The 27,775-nt window shown below is 41.3% G+C and overlaps 1 protein-coding gene and 1 long non-coding RNA gene across 3 annotated transcripts in view; one reads left to right on the top strand and one right to left on the bottom strand.

Annotated features, from left to right (window-relative positions):
• Window positions 1-15,557, bottom strand: part of IPO5 (importin 5) — a 68,704-nt gene extending 53,147 nt beyond the window's left edge. Inside the window, exons 1-3 of one of the 2 annotated variants that reach the window (XM_050765962.1) lie at window positions 15,496-15,557; window positions 15,015-15,094; window positions 346-453 (exon numbers count right to left, since the gene is read on the bottom strand). In XM_050765962.1, coding sequence (XP_050621919.1) covers window positions 346-395 — 50 coding nt within the window. In that variant the 5' untranslated portion in view covers window positions 396-453; window positions 15,015-15,094; window positions 15,496-15,557. The remainder of the gene's footprint in view (window positions 1-345; window positions 454-15,014; window positions 15,095-15,495) is intronic. The other variant, XM_050765963.1, reaches the window with a different exon arrangement.
• The window catches only part of LOC126940230 (uncharacterized), a 91,992-nt gene that overhangs the window by 7,422 nt on the left and 56,795 nt on the right, over window positions 1-27,775 (top strand). The window lies entirely within an intron of this gene.

Below are 27,775 nucleotides of genomic sequence, written 5' to 3'. Positions count from 1 at the left end.
TTTTTTTACTTGTTAAAATATGGCTACTAGAAACTTTAAAATTGCATATGTGATTTGTATTTGTGGCTAGTATTATATTTCGATTGGGCGGTGCTTTGCTAAAATAGCCAACTAGCTACACATACGTGTCCTACATATTTTGTACATTGACATTTAGGAAGTGACTTTTGGGTGGGTGTGATGACTCACACCTGTAATCCCAGCACTTTGGGAGGCTGAGGTGGGAGGATTGCCTGAGGCCAGGAGTTCGAGACCAGCCTGGGCAACATGGTGAGAACTTGTCTCTTTAAAAACAAAAACAAAAACAAAACAGGAAGTGACTTTTCCCCAGGTGAAATCAGTTACCTTACTGTGTTTTCTGTTGCTTCCAGTTTTCCAACTTGATCCTCAGGCATTTGAAGACATGGTACAGTACTTTCTGAGTAGTGTTCCTTGCTTAGGAATTTCTTTCCTCTCTGGTTTGACAGAAAAAGAATGGCAGACCATTAGATGCTACTTAATTTTGAAGATGATATTCTTAAAAATCACATCTGATTTTGAAGAATAAATCCTTATAAGTTAAATCAAAGACTGGTTGAGAGTTGGAGAAAACAAAAGTTTCTTTTATTTTCTTGATGTTAATTGTTTTCATTTCATTAAGTGGATTTTTAAAAATCATTTGTTGCATTTTAAAACCTGAAATAAAAATATACTTAGCAGAGGCCAGATGCGGTGGCTCTTGCCTGTAATCCCAACACTTTGGGAGGCTGAGGCGGGTGGATCACGAGGTCAGGAGATCAAGACCATCCTGGCTAACATGGTGAAACCCCGTTTCTACTAAAAATACAAAAAAAATTAGCCTGGTGTGGTGGCAGGTGCCTGTAGTCCCAGCTACTCGGGAGGCTGAGGCAGGAGAATGGTGTGAATCTGGGAGGCAGAGCTTGAAGTGAGCTGAGATGGTGCCACTGCACTCCAGCCTGGGTGACAGAGCAAGACTCCGTCTCAAAAAAAAAAAAAAAAAAAAAAAAAAAATATACATATATATATATATATATATACACTTAGCAGAAATATTTCATTTCTAAGTTAGCTGTTTTTTCTTAGAACACAAATAGGTTGAAAGTAAAAGGATAGAAAAAGACACACCATGCAAACAGTATTCAAAAGCAGATACATAGCCCGGACAACATAGCGAAAACCCATCTCTACTAAAAATACAAACGTTGCTGGGCGTAGTGGCAGGCGCCTGTAATCCCAGCACTTTGGGAGGCCGGGGTGGGTGGATCACTTGAGGTCGGGAGTTTAAGACCAGTCTGTCCAACATGGTGAAATCCCGTCTCTACTAAAAATACAAATGTTAGTTAGCTGGGCGTAGTGGCAGGCGACTGTACTCTCAGCTACTCAGGAGGCTGAGGTATGAGAATTGTTTGAATTTGGGAGGCAGAGGCTGTAATGAGCTGAGATGGTGCCACTGCACTCCAGCCTGGGTGACAGAGCAAGACTCCATCTCAAAAAGACAAAAAACAAAAGCAGGCGGAATGGCTCTCTTAATTTTAGACAAAATAAATTTTAAGACAAAAAATGTCATTAGAGATAAAGAGGACATTTTTATAATAAAAAAGTCAATCAGGAAGATAGAACAGTTTTAAACACATGTGCCTAACAGCACCAAAATACATAAAGCAAAACCTGACAGAATAGATAAGAAATAGATAAGCCACCAAAAATAGTTTGAGACTTCAGTTCCCACCTTTCAATAACTCATAGGATAACTGGATAGATCAATGATAAATGGAAGACAAAGAACAAGATAAACCAACTACACCTAAAAGACAAGCGTAAGACACCACCCAAAAGCAGCAGAGTCAACATTTTCCTCAAGTGAATATGAAACATTCTCCAGGATAGACCATATGTTAGGTCGTAAAACAAACTTCAGTCAATGTTAAAGGATTGAAAGCATACAAAGTATGTTCTCTGACCACAACAGAATAACATTAGAAATCAAGAACAAAAGGAAATTTGAGAAATTCACAAGAGATTAAACTGCATACTCCTAAATAACAAGTGGGTCAAAGACGAAATCACAAGATGACCTGGCACAGCGCCTCGTGTCTCTAATCACAGTGCTTTGGAAGGCTGAGGTGGGAGGATCCTTTGCGCCCAGGAATTAAAAGTTACAGTGAGCAACGATCGCACCACTGCATTCCAATCTGGGTGACAGACAGAGTGAGACCCCTTCTCTATATTGAAAAAAAAATCACAAGAGAAATTAGAAAATACTTTGAGATGAATGAAAATGAAAATATAAGGTACCAAAACGTATGGGATAGCAGTGATAGCAATGCTTATAGGGACATTGTGAGCTGTCCCTATGAATTAGAAAAGAAGAAATCAATAACCTACTTTCTTAGATACTAAAGAAAGAAGGGCAAACTAAATCTACAACAAGCAGAAAGAAAGAAAGCCAGGAAGAAAGAGAAAGAAAGAAGACTAAAAAGGAAATAAATGAAATAGAAAATTTAAAAAGAGAAACTAAAAATAACCGAAAATTGTTTCTTTGAGAAGATCAACAAAATTCACAAACTTTTGGCTGTACTGACCAAGAAAAAAAAGGGGAGACTCAAATACTAAAATCAGGAATGAAAGAGGAGACATCACTACCCAGCTTTCAGAAATAGAAAAACTTATAAGAGAATACTCTACACAATTGTGTGCTAACAAATTAGATACCCTAGAGGAAATGAACACATTTCTAGAATGCAAATCAAGAGTGATTCATGAAGAAATAGAAAATATGAATAAATCTACAGCAAGTAAAACTATTGAATTAGTTATTTTATTTTATTTTATTATTTTTTGAGACAGAGTCTTGCTCTGTCACCCAGGCTGGAGTGCAGTGGCGTGATCTTAGCTCACTGCAACCTCCGCCTCCCTGGTTCAAGCAATTGTCCTGCCTTAGCCTCCCAAGTAGCTGGGACTATAGGCACACACCACCACACCCGGCTAATTTTTATGTTTTTAGTAGAGACAGGGTTTCACCATATTAGTCAGGTTGGTGTTGAACTCCTGACCTCAGGTGATCCACCTGCCTCGGTCTCCCAAAGTGCTTTGATTACAGACGTGAGCCACCGCGCCCAGCCGAATTAGTAATTTTAAAAGTCACAAAGAAAAGTGACTTTACTGGTGAATTTTACCAAACATTTAAACAGCAATTAACACCATTCCTCCTCAAACTTTGCCAGAAAATAGAAGCAGAGTGAAGATGTACTAAATCATTTTATAAGGCCAGTTGTGCCCTGATGCCAAAACCAAAAAAAACTGTAGACCAATATTGACACAAAAATTCTAAACAAAATACTAGCAAACTGAATTAAACAACATATAGAGAGGATTACCTACCATGACCAAGTGAAATTTATCTGAGGAATGAAAGGTTGGCATAACATATGAAAATCAATGTAATATACCATATTAATAAAGCATAAAAAGTATATGAGCATCTCAATTGATGCGGGATAAACTTTTCACAGAATCCAATCCCTTTTCATTATTAAAATACTCAACAAACTAGGAATAAAGAGGAATTTCCTCAACTTCATAAAAGCCATCTGTGACAGACTCACAGCTAATATCATATTTAGTTGAGAAAAACTGGATGCTTTCTCCCTGAGATGAAGACAATAATGTCTATTCTCACCATTTTTATGCAATATTTTACTGGATGTTCTGTGTGTGTGTATATTTATATATGTGTGTGTGTGTGTGTGTATATATATATATATATTTTTTTTATTTTGAGAGGGAGCCTTGCTCTGTCACCCAGGCCGGAGTGCAGATCTCAGCTCACTGCAACCTCCGCCTGCCTGATTCAAGCAATTCTCCTGCCTCAGCCTCCTGAGTAGCTGGGATTAAGGCACGTGCCACCACACCCAGCTAATTTTTGTATTTTTAGTAGAGATGGGGTTTCACCATGTTGGCTAGGCTGGTTTCGATCTCTGTCATGACCTCATGATCTGCCTGCCTCGGCCTCCTCAAAGTGCTGGGTTTACAGGTATCAGCCACCGCGCCCGGCCTGGTAGTTCTATCTCTATTCACAGGTGACGTGATTTCGTATAGACAGAATCCTAAGGAATTCACACAAGCACACACACACACACAAACTATTATAACAAACAAAGCAAGTTCAGCAAGGTTGCAGGAGACAAGATCAATATATAAAAATCAATTGTAATTCCATATTCTAGCAATAAACAATTCAAAAATGAAATCAAGAAAACAGTTTTATTTACAATAGCATCAGAAGAGATAAGACTCAGTAACAAAGTAACAGTGACTTTCACAGAACTGTAGAACTTGTATGCTGAAAATTATAAAACATTGGAAGAAATTAGGAAAGATCTAAATAGATGGAAACACATTCTATATGCATGAACTGGGAGATTTATTATTATTAACATGGTGATACCCCCATTCCTTGATCTATAGATTCAAGGTAATCCCAATTTAAATTTCAACTGCCTGTGTTTTTCAGATATGGACAAGCTGATTTTTTTTTTTTTTTTAATTTGACTTTCAGTTCTGAGATACATGTGCAGAATGTGCAGGTTTGTTACAAAGGTATACATGTGCCATGGTGGTTTGCTGCATCCATCAACCCATCATCTAGGTTTTAAGCCCCATATGCATTAGGTATTTGTCCTAATGCTCTCCCTCCCTTTGTCCCCCATCCCCTGACAGGCCCTGGTGTGTGATGTTCCCCTCCTGTGTCCATGTGTTCTCATTGTTCAGTTCCCACTTAGGAGTGAGAACCTGTGGTGTTTGGTTTTCTGTTCCTATGTTAGTTTACTGAGAATGATGGCTTCCAGCTTCATCCATGTCCCTGTAAAGGACATGAACTCATTCTTTTTTATGGCTGCATAGTATTCCATGGTATATATATGCCACATTTTCTTTATCCAGTCTATCATTGATGGACATTTGGGTTGGTTCCAAGTCTTTGCGATTGTAAATAGTGCTGCAGTAAACATACGTGTGCATGTGTGTTTATAGTAGAATGATTTATAATCCTTTGGGTATATACTCAGTAATGGGATTGCTGGGTCAAATGGTATTTGTGGTTCTAAATCCTTGAGGAATCACCACACTGTCCCTATTTAAGAAATGGTGCTGGGAAAACTGGCTAGTCATATGCAGAAAACAGAAACTGGACCCATTCCTTACACCTTATACAAAAATTAACTCAAGATTTTAAAACCTAAAACCTAAAACCATGAAAACCCTAGAAGAAAACCTAGGCAATATAATTTAGGACATAGGCATGGGCAAAGACTTCATGACTAAAACACCAAAAGCAATTGCAACAAAAGCCAAAATTGACAAATAGGATCTAATTAAACTAAAGAGCTTCTGCACAGAAAAGAAACTATCCTCAGAGTGAACAGGCAGCCTACAGAATGGGAGAAAATTTTTGCAATCTATCCACCTGACAAAGGGCTAATACACAGAATCTACAAAGAACTTAAACAAATTTACAAGAAAAAAGCAACCCCATGAAAAAGTGGGCAAAAGATATGAACAGATGCTTCTCAAAAGAAGACATTTATGTGGCCAACAAACATGAAAAAAAGCTCATCGTCACTGGTCATTAGAGAAATGCAAATCAAAACCACAGTGAGATACCATCTCATGCCAGATAGAATGGCGATCATTAAAAAGTCAGGAAACAACAGATGCTGGCGAGGCTGTGGGGAAATAGGAATGCTTTTACACTGTTGTTGGGAGTGTCAATTGGACAAACTGATTTTAAAAATTCATCTAGAGTTGCAAGAGAGTCTGAGTAGCCAAAGCAGTTGAAAAAAACAGAATTTGAAGGATTAAGAGTTGCTGAATTCAAGGCTTACTATAGAGCTATAATAATGGCCAGGTGCAGTGGCTCACACCTATAATCCCAGCACTTTGAGGGGCCGAGGTGGGCAGATCATGAGGTCAGGAGATCGAGACCATCCTGGCCAACATGGTGAAACCCCATCTCTACTAAAGTACACAAAATTATCTGGGTGTGGTGGTGCGTGCCTGTAGTCCCAGCTACTTGGGAGGCTGAGGTAGGGGAATTGCTTGAACCCGGGAAGTGGAGGTTGCAGTGAGCTGAGATTCCATCACTGCACTCCAGCCTGGCGACAGAGCTAGACTCCGTCTCAAAAAAAAAAAAAAGCTATAATAATTACACTGTGTTACTGGCATAAGGATAGACATATAGATCAATGGAATTGAATAGTGACTCCAGAAATAAACCTTACATGTGTTGTCAGATTGATTTTTGACAAGGGTACTGTGATGGTTAATTTTATGTTTCAGCTTGGCTAGGCTGTTGGAGCCCAGTTGTTTGGTCAAACAGCAGTCTAGATGTTGCTGGAAAAGTATCTGTGGATACAATTTAACATTTATAATCAGTTGACTTTAACTAAAGCTAATTACCCTCCACAAGGTGGGTGGGCTTCATCTAATCAGTTGAAGGCCTTAATAGCAAAGATGGAGGTTTCTGGGGGAAGAAACACCTTCTGCTACAAGACCACAGCACAGAAACCCTGACCGAATCTCTACCTGCTGGCTTGCCCTTCAGATTTCAAACTCAAGACTGAAACATCAACTCATACCTGAATTTCCAGCCTGCTAGCCTGCCCTGCAGGGTTTGAACTTGCCATCTCTCATAATTATGTAGCAGAGTCCTTAAAATAAATGTCCATCTATCTACCTTTTTTTTTTTTTTTTTTTTTTTTTTTTTTTTTTGAGACAGTTTCACTCTGTTACCCAGGCTGGAGTGCAGTGGTGCAATCTTGGCTCACTGCAACCTCTGCCTCCCAGGCTCAAGTGATTCTTGTGCCTTAGCCTCCTGAGTAGCTGGGGCTACAGATGTGCCTCACCATACCCAGCTAATTTTTTGTATTTTTAAAAGAGACAGGGGTTTCACCATGTTGGCCAGGCTGGTCTCGAACTCCTGATCTCAAGTGATCTGCCTGCCTGGGCCTCCCAAAGTGTTGGGATTGCAGGTGTGAGCCACTGTGCCCAGCCTATCTATTTCTTATTGGTTCATTTTCTCTTGAGGACCCTGGCTAATATAGGAGTCATGACTGTTCACTGTGGAAAGATTGTTGCCGGTACAACTTAATATCCACATGCATTAAAATGAAGCTGGACCCATACTTCACGTCATAAAAACTTCACAATGGATCAAAGACTAAATGTAAGAGCTAAAACTATACAATTCTTACAAGGAAATATAGGACTAAATCTTCATTGCTTTGGGGTAGGCAATCATTTTTTAGCTATGACAGCAAAATCACAAAAGGCTGAAGAGAAAAATAGATACATTGAACTTCACAAAATTAAAACCTTTGTGCTTTTAAGGACACCATCAAGAAAGTGAAAAGACAACCCACAGAATGAGAGAAAATATATGCAAATAATATATATTGTTTGAGACAAAGTCTCACTCTGTCACCCAGGCTGGAATGCAGTGGCGTAATCTCAGCTCACTGCAGCCTCCACCTCCCAGGTTCAAGCGATTCTCCTGCCTCAGCCTCCAGATTAGCTGGGATTACAGGTGTGTGCCACCATGCCCATTTAATTTTTGTATTTTTAGTAGAGACAGACTTTCGCCATGTTGGCCAGGCTGGTCTTGAACTCCTGACCTCCAGTGATCCACACTCACTTTGGTCTCCCAAAGTGCTGGGATTACAGGCGTGAGCCACTGCGCCTGGCCACAAATCATATATCTTATAAGGGACTTATATCGAAAATATATAAAAAACCCTACACTCAATAGAAAAAAGACAACCCAAGTAAAAAATGGGTGAAACATTTGAATAGACATTTCTCCAGAGAAAATATACAAATAGCCAATAAGCACATGAAAAGATGTGCAACATCGTTCATCATTAGGGAAATGCAAATCAAAACCACAATGTAAGATACCACTTCATACCCAATAGAATGGCTTTAATAAAAAAGGCAATAGCAAGTGTTGACAAGAATGTGGAGAAATTCAAATGCTCATACTTTGCTGATAGGAACATAAAATGGCACAGCCAATTTGGAAAACAGTCTGAATTAGCTGGGTGTGGTGGCGCATGCCTATAATTCCAGCTACTCGAGAGGCTAAGGCCTTTTGAATCACTTGACCCTGGGAGGTGGAGGTTGCAGTGAGCCGAGATCGCACCATTTGCACTCCAGCCTGAGTTACTGTTTGACTCAGTAATTTCATTCCTACATATACATGCAAGAGAAAAGAAAACATATGTCCACATAAAAGCTTGTACATGCATGTTCATGGCAACATTATTCACGATAGCCAAAAAGTGGAAACCATTCAACTGTCCATCCACTGGTAAATGGATAAACAAAATGTGGTCTAACTGTACAAGGAAATACTACTTAGCAATAAAAGAATAAAGTAACGATACATGTAACAACATGGGTGAACCTTAAAATCACTAGATTGCCTGAAAGAAGTCAGACACAAAGACCACACATTTTTTTGGTCCCACTTATGGGACCAAATGTCCAGCATCAGCACATCCATAGACAGTTGATTGGTGCTTGCCATGTGCCTGGGCATGGGGTGGGTAGGGAATCAGTGAGTGCAAGTAGGTATGGGGTTTTCTTTTAGGGTGAGGAAAGAGTGATAGTGATGAATGCGCAACCCACTGAATATACTAAACACTCCATTGTACAGTTTAAAAGGTTGAACTTTAGGCTGGGTGCGGTGGCTCATGCCTGTAATCCCAGCACTTTGGGAGACTGAGGCGGGTGGATCACCTGAGGTCAGGAGTTTGAGACCAGCCTAGCCAACATGGGGAAACGCTGTTTCTACTAAAAGTACAAAAATCAGCTGGGCGTAGTGGTGGGCGACTGTAATCCCAGCTACCCAGGAGGCTGAGGCAGGAGAGTTGCATGAACCCAGGAGGCAGAGGTTGTAGTGAGCCGAGATCACACCACTGCACTCCAGCCTGGGTAACAAGAGTGAAACGTCATCTCAAAAATAAATAAATAAATAAATAAAAATTAAAATAAAGTAAAAGTTTGAACTTTATGGTATATGAGTATCTCAATAAAGCTATTATATTAAAAATAGATTTCTTTGGAGAGCTGAGGGATATTGATTTAGACCTCAATTACTGATTTTTTCCCCCTATCTTTCACAGTATTTTTACCTCAGTTCTGAATCCCTGGATAACCATTCATAACCTTCAAACCTCGGAGAATTCCTAAAACTGTTTGTGGAGAGGGAGAATGGGGAGATTCAGATATGATTTGGCCTGTAGACTTTCTTTCCTATCTTTTTGCTACTTATAGCAAGTATCTTACAATTTGGACACATGACATACACATTTCACCTCCTGCATTATGAGGACGTACATAATGGAGTCTGAATTGTGACACTGATCCGCATCTCATAGTTGCAGCTATTGGCAGGATGAATTTTTAGTCATCCACAGTTAATGAGGAACAAATGAAAAGGACCTTATAATGGTTCATAGGCTTCAATTCCACCCACCCTATGTGTAGTACTGCTTGATGCCACACTTAACTGCAGTAGTATTTGTTTAATGAACGTTTCCTTCATTCATTTGTTTAGAAAAATATTAGGCACCCCCTCTGTGGGAGGTGCTGCTAGGCTGTGGGGATTCCAGGGGGAGCATGCAGACAGGGTTCCCACCTTCAGGGAGCTTAGCTCTTTTGAAAGAATTCAGATAATAAACAAGTAAACTGATAAGATACTTACGTATAGTTATAGGTGAAAAAAGAAGATAATGGAATCACAAATGGCTGGATTGGGGGTGGGGTCATACCCTAGGGACACAGTCTTTTTTTTTTTTTTTCTTTGAGACAGAGTCTTGCTCTGTCGCCCAGGCTGGAGTGCAGTGGTGCTATCTAGGCTCACTGCAACCTCCGCCTCTCGGGTTCAAGCGATTCTTCTGTCTCAGCCTCCTGAGTAGCTGGGACTACAGGTACGCACCACCACGCCTGGTTAATTATTTTTTTATTTTTATTTTTTTTTTGTATTTTAATAGAGACGGGGTTTCACCATGTTGGCCAGGCTGGCCTTGAACTCCTGATTCATGATCTACCCACCTTAGGCTCCCAGAGTGCTGGGATTATAGGCATGAGCCACCGTGCCCGGCTGGGACAGTCTTTTGAGAGGAGGTGACAATGAAAGATGAGGCAAGTGAAGAAATGGAGGAGGCTCTCTCAAGCAGAGGTGACAATACGAAGGACAGAGGCAAAAACAAATTGGGGTATTCCAGGAGGGAAAGAAGGGGATAGCTAAAGCTAAGAGGGTTGGGAGGCCAGCAGAGGCCAGATCACCCAGGGCACTCTGATAGTTCAGCAGTGTGTTCTGCTACTAGGGCATTGTGATGGTTCTGTAGTGTGACTTGTTCTCTCTCTCTCTTTTTTTTTTTTGAGACAGAGTCTTGCTGTGTCACCCAGGCTGGAGTGCAGTGGCATGATCTTGGCTCACTTCAACCTCTGCCTCCTAAGTTCAAGCAATTCTCCTGCCTCAGCCTCCCGAGTAGCTGGGATTACAGGCGCCCGCCACCTCGCCTGGCGAATTTTTGTATTTTTAGTAGAGATGGGTTTCACCATGTTGGCCAGGCTGGTCTTGAACTCCTGACCTCAGGTGATCTGTCCGCCCAGCCTCCCAAAGTGCTGGGGTTACAGGCATGAGCCACTGTGTCCTGCCTCTTGTAGTGTGACTTGTTCTAGGGGAAAGGGGAATCCAGTGGAGGGTTAAGAAAGAGATCTGACCTGAAAACCTTTCAAATTTCAAAGATCATCTTGGCTGCAGTATGGGGTGGGGTGGGATGGGGTGGCATGTGGCTTGGACCCCTTTTTTTTTGAGATAGCTTTCTTTTGGAAATAGAGCTGGACAGAGGGTGCAGAGGCCGATCCAAGGTTTGTGAGGCCTAATCATACAGTTTGAGGGCCTTCTATAAGAAAAATTAAAAACTGAACACAAAGTGAGATAGAAGACCCTGCAATGAGATAACACAAAAATGAGATAGAGGGTCCTGAGCAAGGGAGAGGCCCCGACACTGAAGCTTCTGGAGTTTCATGGTGAGTCCCCCCAGCGGTGGGGGTGAGGTCGGGAGAGATCAAGAATGCCCAGGTTTTGTGACTGAGCAACTTGTGATGCCATTAAGCTGAGAAAGAGGTGTTTGGGGTAAGGTCTGGAGAGAAGAGCTGGGTTTCCTTCGTGGCACTTTTGTGGTACCCAGGAAACCCATGTGGCTGAGGATAGAGGGACAATGGAACCCAGGAAGAGGGCAAGGCTGGAAATGGCAAGCCATCACTTTCATGGCATTTAAAGTTGTGGAAGTGGACAACATCAGGTTGGAAAGAGAAAAGAGAGCCAAGCAATCAGCCGCAAGACGACTCCACCTGAGGCCAGGCCATGGCGGTTTCTAGTTTATATCTAGTCCAAATATAATAGCATATTTAACATTAGTCACTTTAAGTTCTAATTCTCTTTTCGCTCTGATCGCAAGGATTTCTTTCTTTACTTTTTTTTTCTGAGACAGAGTCTCATCCTGTCTCACTCTGTCACCCAGGCTGGAGGGCAGTGGCACGATCTCGGCTCACTGCAATCTCTACCTCCTGGGTTCAAGCGATTCTCCTGTCTCAGCCTCTAGAGTAGCTGGGATTACAGAAGACAGGGTTTCTTTAACATTTAAGGAATCCACTGATCTACTTCTGGAATCTTCAGATATAAAAAAGAGAAGGAATCCACTAATGCATGTAAGGATAGTGGGCTGAACGAGTAGGCACTAATGATCAAAACTAGTCAATTCAAAAAATTATTTGATCAAAGAATTGTTTATTTTTATTGTTTTTATTTTTATTTTTTCCTATACTTCAGGAGTAGTAGGATTTACTTTGTGCCAAGGAAATAACTAGTTTTCTGTAAATTGTCTTCAACCATTCAGGCCTCCTGCCAGCTAATGTAATTCTCCACCTCTCACTGAGAAACATTGTTTAACAATATGGAATGATCATTTAAAGAACTTAGATCAGGCTGAGTGTGGTGGCTCATGCCTGTAATCCCAGGACTTTGGGAGGTAGGTGGATATCACCTGAGGTCAGGAGTTCGAGACCAGCCTGGCCAACATAGTGAAACCCTGTCTCTACTAAAAATATAAACAAAATTAGCCAGGTGTGGTGGTGCAGGCCTATAGTCTCAGCTACTCAGGAGGCTGAGGTGGGGGAATTGCTTGAACTGGGGAGGTGGAGGCTGCAATGAGCTGAGATCACGCCACTGCACTCCAGCCTGGGCAACAGAATGAGATGCCATCTCAAAAAAAAAAAAAAAAAAAAAGATGTTAGATCAAACTAATATTAAGAGGTCAAAAGACCATCTTCTTCCCATCTTAATCTAAAGATTTGTCTAGTTTTGTTTATACACTTAAGTTTTCATTTGATTATTCAGAGGGATAATAAACCCTACCCTTTTAAAGAATGTGGGAGTGAGTGGGAAAAGTAGGAATGCGTTTTAAAGTCTATCTGCCATGTAAAATCAGTGATATTGGACCCGTGTGATAAGAATGCTTGTTTTACATGGCTTCAGCTATCCATAGACCCAGCATTTTCTCTTCAAACATAGCTATATTTAGAAAATCTTAATATAGCTTAAAATAGGAATTTTGGTATTTGGACCTGGACACTGCCACTATAAAGGAATCCCATCATGTTATGATGTTATTATTCAAGCTGGTTGGAGTCAGTTTGCAGACTCCTATTCCACCAATCACTTGGCTTGTGTGAATTGACTATTTACTGGCTGTGAGATTGAGGATAAGGGCTAAATCTTTTCTAATAAGAGGACTATTTAAAAACCAGAAGAAAATCATACATTTCAGCTGCGAACTTTAGGAGAAACTTTAGAGAAAAGATTCTGTACATATCTTTAGTTTCATATGGTAATAGGTTATAAAACATATGAAATCAAAGTAAAGAGCTAGAAGTGATGGGGTACTGTTAAAATAGGGTGCTCAGGGAAGATCTTCCTGAGGGTGAGAGCTAACAATGTATTGCTTTATGAAAATTAATTTTCTGGCAGAGCAAAGGTATTTAAAAGATTAGTATTAAAAATAAAAATGCTCAACCTACTTTCTTATGACTTCTGTAAAAAAGTACTTTTTTATATGTCAGATTTCTAAGTTATAATAATAACACAACATTTTGATTTCTTTCTGTGTTTGAGTGATAACCTTCTATGCTTTATCTTATTTAATTCTCATATGTAACCAATGATCCTTCAACCGTTTTGTCAAGAAAACTCTTTAAACATGTATTCATTCCTTCCTGGCCTTTTGAAACCTTTTGAAACACTGAATTATTTTTCACCTTTCCAGAGCGGGGCATATAGGATAGAAGTTGGCCCTTGGGGTCAGGGGATCCTGGCTGTAGTTGCAGCTTCCCCCTTAACTAGCTGTGATTCTGAACTGGGTTCTCCATGCTTCCCAAAGCCTCATCTGTAAATTTCCTCATCCGTAAATTGGGAGAGTTGGACACCTCCCTAGGGGACCCTCCCAGCTCCAGCGTCTAAGGACCATCAAGTCGGTTATGTCACTGGGTTGTAGGAGAGTGGTGGATACAGAGGACATTTAGGCTTGCTTGCCCTGAAGTGAAATTGTTCTGGAACTCTGGAATTTCAACTCTTATATTTCTGCCTGTGTTTTGGAAGTGTTTTCCCTGCTCATTTTCTCCATCAGATAGTGTCGTTTATTGTAGTTGCCAACATAAAATGACAGCTGTCTCCACTTGTCAGCTGCTCTTATCATCTGGTTTGCTGTGTGCTTTGGAAGGCAGATGACCAAGCACGTATGAACTAGGCACAAGAGCATATGAACCTGGCACAGAGAAGACAGCTGAGGATATTTCCTGTAGAGTAGCATGTGTGAATTTGGTAAGGTATTTGGCCACTTAGGTATTTTTCTTTTTCTTCTTCTTTTATTTATTTTTTTTGAGATAGGGTCCCACTCTGTCACCCAGGCTGGAGTGCAGTGGCAGTCATGGCTCACTGCAGTCTTGACCTCCCCAGCTCAAGGAATCTTCTCACCTCAGCCTCCTGAGTCCCTGGGACTACAGATGCATTCCACCATGACTGGCTAATTTTTTCTATATTTTGTCTCACTATGTTGCCTAGGCTGACCTCAAACTCCTAGGCTCAAGTGATCCTCCCACCTCAGCCTCCCAAAGTGCTGGGATTATAGGTGTGAGCCACTGTGCATGGCCGGTATTTTTCATTTGGAGGTTTATAACTGCATTCCAGAATTTTCACTCTACTGGAAAACTAACAGAATGCTCCAGTACAAATCTGTCTCACATACTAGTTAGTGTCTTTGAGGTTCCATCACAGACAAATGACAGAGGAAAGCAAAGCTGTTTAGGAAGGTCTAAATTGAACATTCTATAATAAAGGCGTTCCCATTTGACAAGTCCCTGGTATCTAATACTTTATAAGATGACATTGAGCTGTTTTTACCCCTAGTTAGAGGATTAAGTTCTAGGAGAAGTTAAGCAGGTGGTTCCTTAAGTAAGTAGTCTTTGGACTACTTAGGGATTGATTTTGTTTTCCCATAATGAAAATGAATTCTGTTTTCCTTTGTTTACTTGACTTTAGTGATCTCTGAAAACTAAGATAAAATATACTCAGCCTCTGAGGGAATACAACCTTAATGTACAGAAGACAAAATAGGGACTCTGAAGATTTTAAACAGAACATCTTGAGATTTGAGAAATTAAAGGCAGTAAAAACCAGACTGCTTGTAAGCACTTTTTTTTCCCCATAGGAAAGCAGGGTAGATAATCCTGATGGGTTGGATTTCAATTAATTGGTGAATAGAAGGTAAAATGATCAAGAAACAAATATCGTAATTATAGGAGAAAATAGGAACTTTTTTGTTTGAAAGGAAATAAAGAATAGAATTCACAGTGAACAGAGACAGAATAAAATCTGATAATTCTAGACTCACTTGAGTACCACAAGGATCCCGATCAGGGAAAACAGCTGGGCCTACACATGGGTCCCGGAAAGGCTTCTCCCCGGAACCACCTAAGTGAAATAAAAACTCATTTCTGACTGTTTCAGGATGGTCACACAGACCTTTAGGATAATAACCAACATTCTTTCGGGCAACTCTAACCAAGTGATGCCTCCTTAAGGTTTTGGAGTGAGTCCCCAGCTCATGTAAGGCATGAACCAAAGAACAATAAGCCGTCATAAAACCGTCATTGTTTCATACTTGGTTTTTGTGTAGAATGTTCTCCAAATCATTGTCTCTGACCTTTCCTTCCTCTTGGGTATGATTGTGGTGACTCCAGGAGATGAACTAAAGGGACCTCCTGGATCTCACAGGGAAAGCCTTTCCCTCCAGTACCATGCTAATTTGTTCCTTGGTGCAGATGAAATTCTTAAATGGTTTCATCTGGATGTGAGGTTTTGGGATAACTTACTGCGGTCAGAGCTGTTCCCGGCACTATGGCTGCTCCAGTTGTGGGATGTCATCAGTCCCATAGTTCTGACCTCCTGGCTCAGAGACGTCACCATGGAGACACCTGGCTGCTATTGTGACCCGCAGGAGGTCAGCTGGCTCCCGCTGGTGGGCATTTCTACTGCCCACCCTGCCAGCTTCACGGGCCCACACTGCACAGACATTTTGACGTTACAGGCTAGCCCAAGCTCCCGAAGATGTGAAAAGGAAAGGGAGCTATCTATAGGCCTTTGAGAACTTAAAACCCATGTTGCTGGGGGCCACTCCGATTGGGTACAAATGTGTCATCAAATTCCGTTTTGAAACTGTCTGAGTAGCTTCTTTACCTATAGATTTTGATTCTATTCACTACTCAATACTGAAAAGAGAAATTGATCTCTCAAATAGACAAAGATAAATTTGTATGGAAACAACAGGAAATTCCGTATTACATAAATTTATGTCAACTGGGTTTGTAATTCAATTACTTTTTCTTTTATTTTAGTGGACATGTAATAATTACAAATATTGGCTGGGCGGGGTGGCTCATGCCTGTAATCCCAGCACTTTGGGAGGCCGAGGTGGGGGGATCATTGAGCTCAGGAGTTCAAGACCAGTGTTGGCAACATGGCAAAACCCCATTTCTATGAAAAATGCAAATATTAGATGGGTGTGGTGGTGCACACCTGTAGTCCCAGCTGCTCAGGAGGCAGAGGTGGGAGGATCATCTGAACCTGGGGAGGTTGAAGTTGCAGTGAGCTGTGATTGCACCACTGCACTCTAGCCTGGGCAACAGAGTGAGACCTTGTCTCAAAAAATAAACAATAAAAAATTGTAGATATTTATGGGATGTAATTTAATTATTATATCACAGATTAACATCAATTTTGCCCTGTATTCTCATGGTTCTCAATGCCCTAGCTTTGTACATTTAGTTTGTTTTTTTGAAACAGATTCTCACTCTGTTGCCCAGGCTAGAGTGCAGTGGCGTGATCTCGGCTCATTGCAACCTCTGCCTTCCGGGTTCAAGAAATTCTCCTGCCTCAGCCTCCCAAGTAGCTGGGATTACAGGTGCCCACCACCATGCTCGACTAATTTTTGTATTTTAGTGGAGACAGGGTTTCACCACGTTGGCCAGGCTGGTCTCGAACTCCTGATTTGGTGATCCCCCTGCCTCGATCTCCCAAAGTGCTGGGATTACAGGTGGGAGCCACTGTGCCTGGCCTAATTTTTGTATTTTTAGTAGAGATGGGGTTTCACCATGTTAGCCAGGCTGGTCTTGAACTCCTGATTTCGTGATACCCCTCTTTCGGCCTCCCAAAGTGCTGGGATTACAGGCATGAGCCACCGCACCCAACCAGGAAACTTAAAACCATCAGATCTCGTGAGACTAATTCACTATCATGAGAACAGCACAGGAAAGACCTGCCCCTATGATTCAATTACCTCCTACCAGGTTCCTCCCATGACACATGGGAATTGTGGGAGTTACAACTCAAGATGGGATTTGGGTGGGGACACAGCCAAACCACGAGTGGCCTTATTTGCCTTTTATTCATTCTACTTCATGTAGGTATAGATGGGCTGTGAGAATCTTGGATAATTGGAAAACCCCATGGTCTTTTTTTTTTTTTTTCTTTTATAAAATGTCCACCCTCTGATGATCATTTAGATATGTTGATATGTTGTCCTTCAGTTAACATTATTTTAGGATCTTTCTTTCTCTTTCTTTCTTTTCTTTCTTTCTTTCTTTCTTTCTTTCTTTCTTTCTTTCTTTCTTTCTTTCTTTTTCTTTCTTTCCTTTTCTTTCTTTCTTTCTTTCTTTCTTTCTTTCTTTCTTTCTTTCTTTCTTTCTCTCTCTCTTTCTTTCTTTCTTTCCCTTCCTCCCTCCCTCCCTCCCTCCCTCTCTCTCTCTTTCTTTCTTTCTTTCTTTCTTTCTTTCTTTCTTTCTTTCTTTCTTTCTTTCCTTCCCTCCTTCCTTCCTTCCTTCCTTCCTTCCTTCCTTCCTTCCTTCCTTCCTTCCTGCTTCTGCTTCTGCTTCTGCTTTTTTTTTTTTTTTTTTTTTTTGAGATAGAGTCTTACTCTGTCGCCCAGGCTGGAGTGCAGTGGCATGATCTTGGCTCACTACAGTCTCCACCTCTCAGTTTCAAGTGATTCTTCTGCCTCAGCCTCCCCAGTAGCTGGGATTACAGGCACCTGCCACCATGCCTGGCTAATATTTGTATTTTTAGTAGAGACAGGGTTTCACCATGTTGATCAGGCTGGTCTCGAACTCCTGACCTTAGGTGGTCCACCCGCCTCGGCCTCCCGAAGTGCTGGGATTACAGGCATGAGCCACCAGGCTGGGCCCAGGACATTTCTTTTAATTCTGTTATACTATTAAGGGCAGTGGTATCTGTGTTAATGATGGATAATAATGTACATTGTTTTTTGTTTAAAATAAGAGAAAGGGGGCCAGGTGCAGTGGCTGACGCCTATAATCCCAGCACTTTGGGAGGCCGAGGGGGGTTGGATCATGAGGTCAGGAATTCAAGACCAGCCTGGCCTACATGGTGAAACCCTATCTCTACTAAAGATACAAATAATTAGCCGGGTGTCGTGGTGCGCACCTGTAATCCCAGCTACTTGATAGGCTGAGGCAGGAGAATTGCTTGAACTTAGGAGGTGGAGGTTGCAGACAGCTGAGATAACACCATTGCACTCCAGCCTGAGTGACAGGGCAACTCTGTCAAAAAAAAAAAAAAAAAAAAAAAAAAAAAAAGGAAGAGAAACGAAGAAAAGTGTTTGTCCTTATTTCTTAAAATATTCAGTGAATATTGTGTTCAAGTGATTAACTGTGGTGCCTTCAGCTGCCCCTGAAGTAGTCATAACTTTTTACTCTAACTCCTAAACGTAACACCACATCTACCCATATACAAACAGGTACATACTTATTTATTTTTTAACATCATTAGTCTTTGTTTTTTGAATGTTGAACCTGCAGGCTTTAAAAGTACAACTTAGGGCCAGGCACGATGACTCACTAGCACTTTGGGATGCCAAGGTGGGAGGATTGCCTGAGCCCAGGAGTTTGAGATCAGCCTGGGCAACATAGCAAGATCCTGCCCATACAAAAAATAAAAAATTAGCCTGGCCTGCTGGCACAAACTTGTAGTCCCAGCTACTTGGGAGGCTGAGGTAGGAGTATTGCTTGAGCCCAGGAGGTTGAGGCTGCAGTGAGCTGTGATTACTCCACTGCATGCTAGCCTGGACATTGGAGAGGGACCATGTCTCGGGAAAAAGAAAGAAAGAGAGAAAGAAAGAAAAAATCCAACTGAAAAAATATATTTAGCTGGGTGCGGTAGCTCACACCTGCGCCTGTAATTCCAGCACTTAGGGAGGTCAAGGCAGGCGGATCACTTGAGGCCAGGAGTTTGAGACCAGCCTGGCCAACATGACGAAACCCTGTTTTGAGTAAAAATTCAAAAATTAGCCTGCTGTGGTGGTGTGCACCTGTAATCCCAGCTACTGAGGAAGCTGTGGCAGGAGAATCACTTGAACCTGGGAGATGGAAGTTGCAGTAAACCAAGATCGTGCCACTGCACTCCAGCCTGGGCTATAGAGAGAGAAACCTTGTCTCAAAAAAAAAAAAAAAAAAAAAAAAAAAAAAAAAAATTAAAGTGTTCACAACATAAATGAAGCAGCTCATTTAGAGAGGAAGGGAAATGCCTGGAAGCCAAGTGTTGGCGTTTCCACCAAGGCTGAGCATTCTTATATGGAGAGCCTGCCGAACTGCCTTTCTTGGGATGCATATTTTCATGCTACATCATACATTTGGTGAAGCAATTCAGCTACACCCTTTCAGTGGGGGCTGAAGATGAATCAGCTCATCATGTTGTAATTCAGAAAAAAGCGAGGTTTATTTTTTTTCAGGCAATCATTCTAAAATGCCGGAGGAAATGAAGCCCCTTAGCCCACTGGCCCCGATCTGTGCCGGCTTTTGCACTAAAATGGAGAGTCTGTTCTGCAGGACTTGCTCCTCAAACAAAGGATCTTCCCGAAATGCATCTCCACAGACCTTCTACTCAAAAATTCATCTCTGTGGGAGAGGGGACATTTTGTAGCATTTTGTCTTCAGCTTGTACTCTACAAAAATCAAACTTCAGATATGAAAATTCTTTTCAACTATAGATTCATTGAACTAGAAAGGGCCAGAAGAACTCTAATTGATACAATTAGGACTTACATAATTTATGTTAAGAGAAGACTAGATATGAAGCAACCCAGAGAATAAGTCTCTAATCTGCACTTAACCTTTTATTTTTCTTTTTTCTTTTCTTTTCTTTTTTCTTTTCTTTCTTTCTTTTTGTTTTTTTCTTTGAGACGAAGTTTTGCTCTAGTTGCCCAGGCTGGAGTGCAGTGGCACGATCTCAGCTTATCACAACCTCCGCCTCCCGGGTTCAAGCGATTCTCCTGCCTCAGCCTGCCTCAGCCTCCCGAGTAGCTGGGATTACAGGCATGTGCCACCACGCCTGGCTAATTTTGTATTTTTAGTAGAGAAGGGGTTTCTCCATGTTGGTCAGACTGGTCTCAAACTCCAGACCTCAGGTAATCTGCCTGCCTCAGCCTGCCAAATTGCTAGGATTATAGGCATGAGCCACCGCACCTGGCCTAACCTTTTAAAAAGAAATTTTTCACGGGCAAAAGATCTGAATAGACGTTTCTCCAAGAGGGTATACAAATAGCTAATAAGCCCACAAAAAGATGCCCATACATGGGAGGTTGAGGCAGGAGAATCACTTCAACCTAGGATGTGGAGGTTGGAAGTTGCAGTGAGCTGAGATCATGCCACTGCACTCCAGCCTGGGTGACAGAGCGAGACTCTGTCTCAGGGGGGGAAAAAAAAAGATGCCCAACATTAGTCATCAGGGAAATGCAAATCGAAACCACAATGAGATACCACTTCATACAAACTAAAATGGCTATAATCAAAAAGTCATAATAATAATGTTGGTGGGTATGTGGAGAAATCGAAATCCTCTTACACTGCTGGTGGGAGTGTGAAGTGGTGCTGATTTGGAAAACAATCTGGCATTTTCTTGAAAAGTTAAACAGAGTTCCATTTGACCCAGCAATTCTGCTCTTTGGCATATACCCAAGAGAAAAGGGAACTTGTAGTCCCAGCTACTTGGGAGGCTGAGGTGGGAGGATCACTTGAACGTGGGAGGTCAAGGTTGCAGTGAGCTATGATTGCACCACCGCAATCCAGCACGGGCAACAGAGTGAGACCCTGTTTCTTAAAAAAAAAAAAAAAAAAAGTGCGAACAACCCAAATGTCCATCAGCTGAGGAATGGATAAATGAAATATGGTATATGCATACAATGGAATATTATTTAGCAATAAAAAGAAACATGAAATACTGCTATATGCTCCAACATTGGATGAACTTTAAAAACAGTACACTAAGGGAAAGAAGGCAGTCACAAAAGATTACATATTATGTGATATAATTTATATGAACTAGAATAGGCAAATCTATAGACAAAGTTGACTAATGGTTGCTTAGGGCTAGTGGAGCTGTGCGGGGGGTGGGGCAGGAGAATGATAGCTAAAGGGTATGGTTTTTTTAATGGATAAAAGTGTTCTAAAATGGATTATGTTTATGGTTACACAGCTATGAATATACTAAAAACCAAGAAGGGTACTTATTAAATGAGTGAGTTGTATGGTATGTGAATTATATCTCAAGAAGAAAGAAAGAATGAAAAAGAAATCTCTCTAGGTTTCTTCCTGGTTGCCAGAAAATTCTTTTTTTTTCTTTTTTCTTTTTCTTTTTTTTTTTTGAGACAGGATCTTGCTCTGTCACCCAGGCTGGAGTGCAGTGGTGTGATCACTGCTTACTGCAGTCTTGACCCCCCAGGTTTGAGGGATCCCCCCACCTCAGCCTCCCAAGTAGCTGAGACTGCAGGTATGAGCCACCATATCCGGCTAATTTTAACATTTTATTTTTTTTGTAGAAACAGTCTCCCTATGTTGCCCAGGTGGTCTTGAACCCCTGGACTCAAGTGATCCTAATACCTTGGCCTCCCGAAGTGCTGGGATTACAGGCATGAGCCACTGTGTCTTTCCAGAAAATTCTTTCCCATATTTGGTATTTTTCTTTTGCTCACTCTCATCAACACTTGTTTTGTTTTTGGTGGAGACAGAGAAGGGTAAACACTTCCTCGTCTTGAATCATAAATCTTCTAATACTCAAAGGCCATTAGTATATTAGCCATTTGGAGGAAGTGATTTCAGTGCCTTTAACCTTTCCTTATAGGATTCATTGTTATGCCGTTATTTGCCTTTCTACCTCTCCAGGAGCTTCTTAACCATTCTGGGCCTCAGATTCTTCACCTATAAAATGAGACTGGTGGACTAGATCTCAAAGACCCCTTCCAGGTCTGAAGTCCTGTCATGAATGTCGGCATCCTTTGAGAAAGCATGAACATGTACAAATGAAAACAGTTTTCTGAACCATGGAAGGCAAAACTGTAATCAGCTATGAAAAGAAGCTGGAGACAGACTGAGGTAGACAAGTTTTACAGTCAGTGAACACAGCATGAAGTGGGCACAGCAAAGGCCTGAGAGTCAGGAAACTTAATCTCTGCTTTGATAACTCATGGTAAGATTTGGGAGAAGTCACATGACCTCTTGAGTACATTTTCTTTTCTATAAAATGGGCATCATATAACCTGCCTACCTCTCTCTAAGCAATGTTCTCACTGAGTGATTAAACAAGTAAATATTTTTGTAATGCACAGATTATAATATTTTATATATGATTCACAACAAAAGTGCTGTCATTGAAACAATTCTTTCCTTGAAAGAAAATTTACGATACGTATTTTTTTTTTATTCATTTCATTTTGGTTTTATCATCTCCTCTTAAAACTTAATAAATATAGGCTGGGCACAGTGGCTCACGCCTGTAATCCCAGCACTTTTGGAGGCTGAGGTGGGCAAATCACTTGAAGCCAGGAGTTTGAGACCAGCCTGGCCAACATGGTGAAACCTCGTCTCTATTAAAAATACAGAAATTAGCCGGGGGTGGTGGCACAGCCTGTAATCCTGGCTACTCAGGTGGCTGAGGCACAAGAATTGCTTGAGCCTGGGAGGCAGAAGTTGCAGTGAGCGGAGATGACGCCAGTGCACTTCAGTCTGGGCGACAGAGCAAGACTCTGTCTTAAAAACAAAACAAAACAAAAAACTTAATGAATATGGCATAGTAAAATGTAAAGAAATATAAAAATAAAAGCTTAATGAAATCATGATTAATGTGAACAAAGTTTATGAGAACATTAAAAATTAATAAGAAGTATTTTTCTTCCAAATTTGGCTTTGTAAAAGCCTATGTTAATTATAAAAATTGTTAAGCATTTTTCTAGTTGCCACTTCTCCCACATTTATATTGTTCTCATTGTTAAGGTGTCTTATATTGCTTTTTTAAAAATTATACTTTAATTTCTGGGGTACATGTGCAGAATGTGCAGTTTTGTTACATAGGTAAACACGTGCCATGGTGGTTTGCTGCACCCATCAACCCATCATCTACATTAGGTATTTCTCCTAATGCTATCCCTTCCCTAGCCTCCCACCCCCCGACAGGCCCCAGTGTGTAATGTTCCCTTCCCTGTGTCCGTGTGTTCTCATTATTCAGCTCCCGCTTATGAGTAAGAACATGCGGTGCTTGGTTTTCTGTTCTTGTGTTAGTTTGCTGAGAACAATGGTTTCCAGCTTCATCCATGTCCGGTGTCTTATGTTTCTGAGTAGAACCAGAGGTCAAGGGACCGTGTCAAATCTCTCCATTGTTACACCTTAATGCATGTAACAATGCCATGCACCTGGTATTTCCTCATTAAATACTGATGACATTTATTGCCTGCTAATGGAAGAGGTTGAACTGCTCAATATAAATAGGACATTGAAAATTTGCAGTCCAGACAGAAGTTTTTTGTGTGAGTCTAGTGATTTCTGAGAACCATAAAGCTAATTTAAAGCATCTTAGGCAATAACAAATATCTCATGGTATTCATGAGATCAATGACGTCATGAAACTTAGGAAACTGAACAATCGTCGCATAAGTTGACACACTTAAAAGAGAGATGGTCTTCCAAGCATGGAGAGCATATGATTTTCCAGGGGTACCACCTTTGCTCAAAAGAGCATGGAAATTCCCCTGTTTGGAATTTGGAATCTGTCTAGAGTCAGATTACCATCCCTCAGGAAAATCAACCTTATTTCTTATAGCCATACAATGTGGTTAATGATGTTTGCTCTTCCTCTCTTTTAAGCTATTGAGTTATCTTCAAATAGGATGCGTTGCATAGGTAACAATGGGATCATGCCAATTACTGTGTAATTGGAGTTAGAGATAGGCCTGCTTAAAATCAAGAACAATAAACATCCATAGAGCTGAGATTGCCAGTGTCCCAGATACTTTCAGGTGTGTTATTCCATCCTTAAAACTACCCTTTGTGACAGGTGGTACTTTCCTCAGGAATACGGGACATTCAGGGATATCCACACAGATTCTGGGCCATGGGAGAGTCCAGATGGGCTGTGCAGTCTGAAGTTGCTGATAGCTGTCACTCTTGCTGGGGGTCACCTGGCACATTGCTTGCTGCTACTGGGATGTCCACTCAGGGCACAGCAAACCACTGTAGTTTATTAGCACAGCAACAAGCAGTGCTCACTAAGGGCTATGAAGTTGCTGGCTTTGGCCAAGGTCCCAGCTTGCTTTCTGGGGCTGAGACTAAGGGTGTTCACCTTGACAGGGTTCAGGCCATCTTGAGGCCACTCTCTGCTCCTCTAGGAGTGGAGGGCCCACCTTCTTTCCTTCTCAGCTCCTCCTATTTTCTCTTCCTCCCCAGGATGCTCTAACTTCCTCCCAAGCTCTTTTTTTTTTTTTTTGAGACAGAATTTTGCTTTGTTGCCCAGGCTGGAGTGCAGTGGTATGATCTCAGCTCACTGCAACCTCTGCCTCCCGGGTTCAAGCAATTCTTGTGCCTCAGCCTCCTGAGTAGCTGGGATTACAGGCGCCCGCCACCACACCTGGCTGGTGTTTTGTATGTCAGTAGAGACAGAGTTTCACCAGGTTGCCCTTGCTGGTCTCAAACTCCCGAGCTCAGGCAATCTGCATTTCTCAGCTTCCCAAAGTGTTAGGATTACAGGCGTGAGCCACTGTGCCCGGCCCCAAGCTCTTGTTTAAGGATGAATCTTATAGGCTGCCTCTTTAGAACCTTGCCTTTTGACTCTTTAAAAACAAACAGACAAACAAACAAAACAAACAAGCACCAAAATGCCAAACTCAGGTTTGGCTTTAAAACGATTGTTATGTGTTTAGCTCAACTGGAAAAGCTGAATGAAAAAATGTATAGCTCATGTATACAATAAGGTAGATTATCAAACACATACAGCAGAAAGCTCATTTCAGATCAGAAGTTCTACATTCAGTGTCACAGTGAGGATGGTAGAAATGAAAACATTTTATTCATTATTTTGCGTGTTGCCTATTTTTTTCTAATTTTTAAAATACACATATTGCTTCTTTCTCTGTTAATAAAAGGTTATTTTAAATGACTGCACTAATACAGTTTGTATTGTGATAAAATATACATGACAAAATTTACCATCTTATCAAATTTTTTTTTTTTTTTTTGAGATGGAGTCTCTTTCTGTCGCCCAGGCTGGAGTGCAGTAGTATGATCTTGGCTCACTGCAATCTCTACCTCCCAGGTTCAAGCGATTCTTGTGCCTCAGCCTCCCATCCTGAGTAGCTGAGATTACAGGCGTGAGTCACCACGCCCGGCTAATTTTTTGCATTTTTAGTAGAGACAAGGTTTCAGCAGGTTGGTCAGACTGGTCTCAAACTCCTGGTCTCAAGCAATCCGCCCGCCTCGGCCTCCCAAAGTGCTGGGATTACAGGTGTGAGCCACTGTGCCCGGCCCTGTCTTACCAATTTTTAAAAGTACAGTTCAGCAGCATTAAATATATTCACAATGTTGTGCAGCCATCGCCACCATCATGTCCAGAATTTTTTTGGTGTGAAACAGGGTCTCACTCTGTTGCCCAGGCTGGAATGCTATAGCACAATCACTGCTCACTGCAGCCCCGACCTCCCAGGCTCCAGTGATGCTCCTACCTCAGCCTCCTGAGTAGCTAGGACTGCAGGTGTGCAACACCATGCCTGGCTAATTTTTTAAATTTTTTGTAGAGATGGGCTGATCTGTGCCCTATGTTGCCTAGGTTGGTCTCAAACTCCTAAACTCAAGTGATCCTCCTGCTTTAGCCTCCCAAAGTGCAGGGATTACAGGTGTGAGCCACAGCACCCGGCCCGGAATTTTTTTCATCTTGCAAATCTGAAATTCTGTATACATTAAATGCTAACTCCCCATTCTCCCCACCTCTAGTCCCTGACAACCACCATTCTACTTTCTGTCTCTGTGAATTTGACTAGGTACCTTATATAAGTGGAATCCCAGTCTTTGCTAAGATGCTATTTTTTGTGTGTCTGGTTTATTTTACTTAGCAATAATAATGTCTTCAAGCTTCATCTATGTTATAGCACGTATCAGAATTTCCTTCCTTTTTAAAGCTAAATAATATTTCATTGGATGGATATACTACATTTTGTTTATCCATTCATCCATTGATGGGTACTTGGGTTGCAGACACATTTTGATTATTGTGAATAGTGCTGCTATGATCACGGGTGTAACTAATACAGTTTAAAGAATTTATTTAGAAGATAAAAATAAACAGTATTTAGATTTTGGTTATATTCCTATTACTGATTTTCTTTTTACCTAAGCCTTTGGCTGAAGAAAGGAAGGGCCATGCCTGCTGAATTGGGAAAGAAGAGCAGGGAATGAAGTAAAAGGACAGCCATAGACTAAGGGTTAGTGTTCAGAACATACAAGAATTCTTACAAATCAGTAAGGAAAAGATGTGCCACTCAATAGAAAATGGTCAAAAACTTGAACCGACATTTCATAACAGAGACAATCCAAAATGAAACAATGCTCAACCAAAAAGTAATCAGAGAAATGCAAATCAGAACTACAACAAGATACAATTATGCACCCACCAGAATGGCTAAATCTGTTTTTCAAAGCTAACCAAAGCAAGAAGAACTTACTTACACAGCCAATGGAAGTGAAAAATGGTACAAACCTTTGGAAAATAATTTACTGTTCTCTTGTAAAGTTGAAAATAAATAAACCCCAGGAGCCCGCAGCTTATTTCCTGGGTATATTCTCTGGAAATCTGCATGCACAGATGCACCAGGGTGCAATAATGCTCCTGATAGCATCGCTCATAATAGCCCCAAACCAGAAACAACCGAAAAAGTCATCTGCAACACAATGGATGCATTCATTGTGGTGTATTCATTTGATGGAATACAGAATTACAGCTACACGCACCATGGATGAAACTCACAATATGATGTTTAGTGAAAAAGTTTAGTGAAAAAAGGCAGAGTCAAAAGATTTCATATGATTGCTTCCATCTGTGTAAAGTTTAAATTAGGCAAAAAATAATATATTTTTAGGAAAGCATGTGTAGGTGGTGCTATGGTTTGGATGCAGTTTGTTTAGCTCTGCCAAGTCTCATGTTGAAATTTAATCCCCAGTGTTGAAGGTGGGGTCTCGTGGGAGGTGTTTGGATCCCTCATGAATGGCTTGGTGCCATTCTCTTGGGAGTGAGTTCTCACTCTCAGTTCCCAAGAGAACTGGTTGTTGAAAAAAGCCTGGTACCTTCCTGGTACCTTCTTCCTCTCTCTGTCTTGCCTCCTTCTCTCTCACCATGTGACCTGCACACGCTGGCTCCCCTTCCCCTTCCGCCATGAGCGGAAGCAGCTTGAGGTCCCCACCAGAAGCAGATGCTGGTGCCATGCTTCTTGTATGGCCTGCAGAACCATGCACCAAATTATCTTTTCTTTATAAATCACCCAGCCTCAGATATTCCTTTGTAGCAACATAAACAGACGAAGACAGGTGGTCAATATATAATAGGAAGCAAGGTGTCAATGGGAAGGGTTTTGAGTGGGGAGGAATGTGTGGGACAGGGGACACTGTCCTATCTTCTGACTTAGGTGGTGGCTACTTTATAATTAAAAATATACGTATTTCAAAATAATTATAAAATTCACAGGAAGATGCAAACACTGTGCATAAATGTATACCTGTCAATTCCCCCAATAGTTGGATCACGCATAATGATAGTCCAAATTGACATTGG

This window comes from Macaca thibetana, chromosome 17 (assembly GCF_024542745.1).
Source record: "Macaca thibetana thibetana isolate TM-01 chromosome 17, ASM2454274v1, whole genome shotgun sequence".
Taxonomy (NCBI): Eukaryota; Metazoa; Chordata; class Mammalia; order Primates; family Cercopithecidae; genus Macaca; species Macaca thibetana.
Note: the sequence above shows the minus strand (reverse complement) of the source record. Positions and strands in the feature narration are given on the sequence as shown.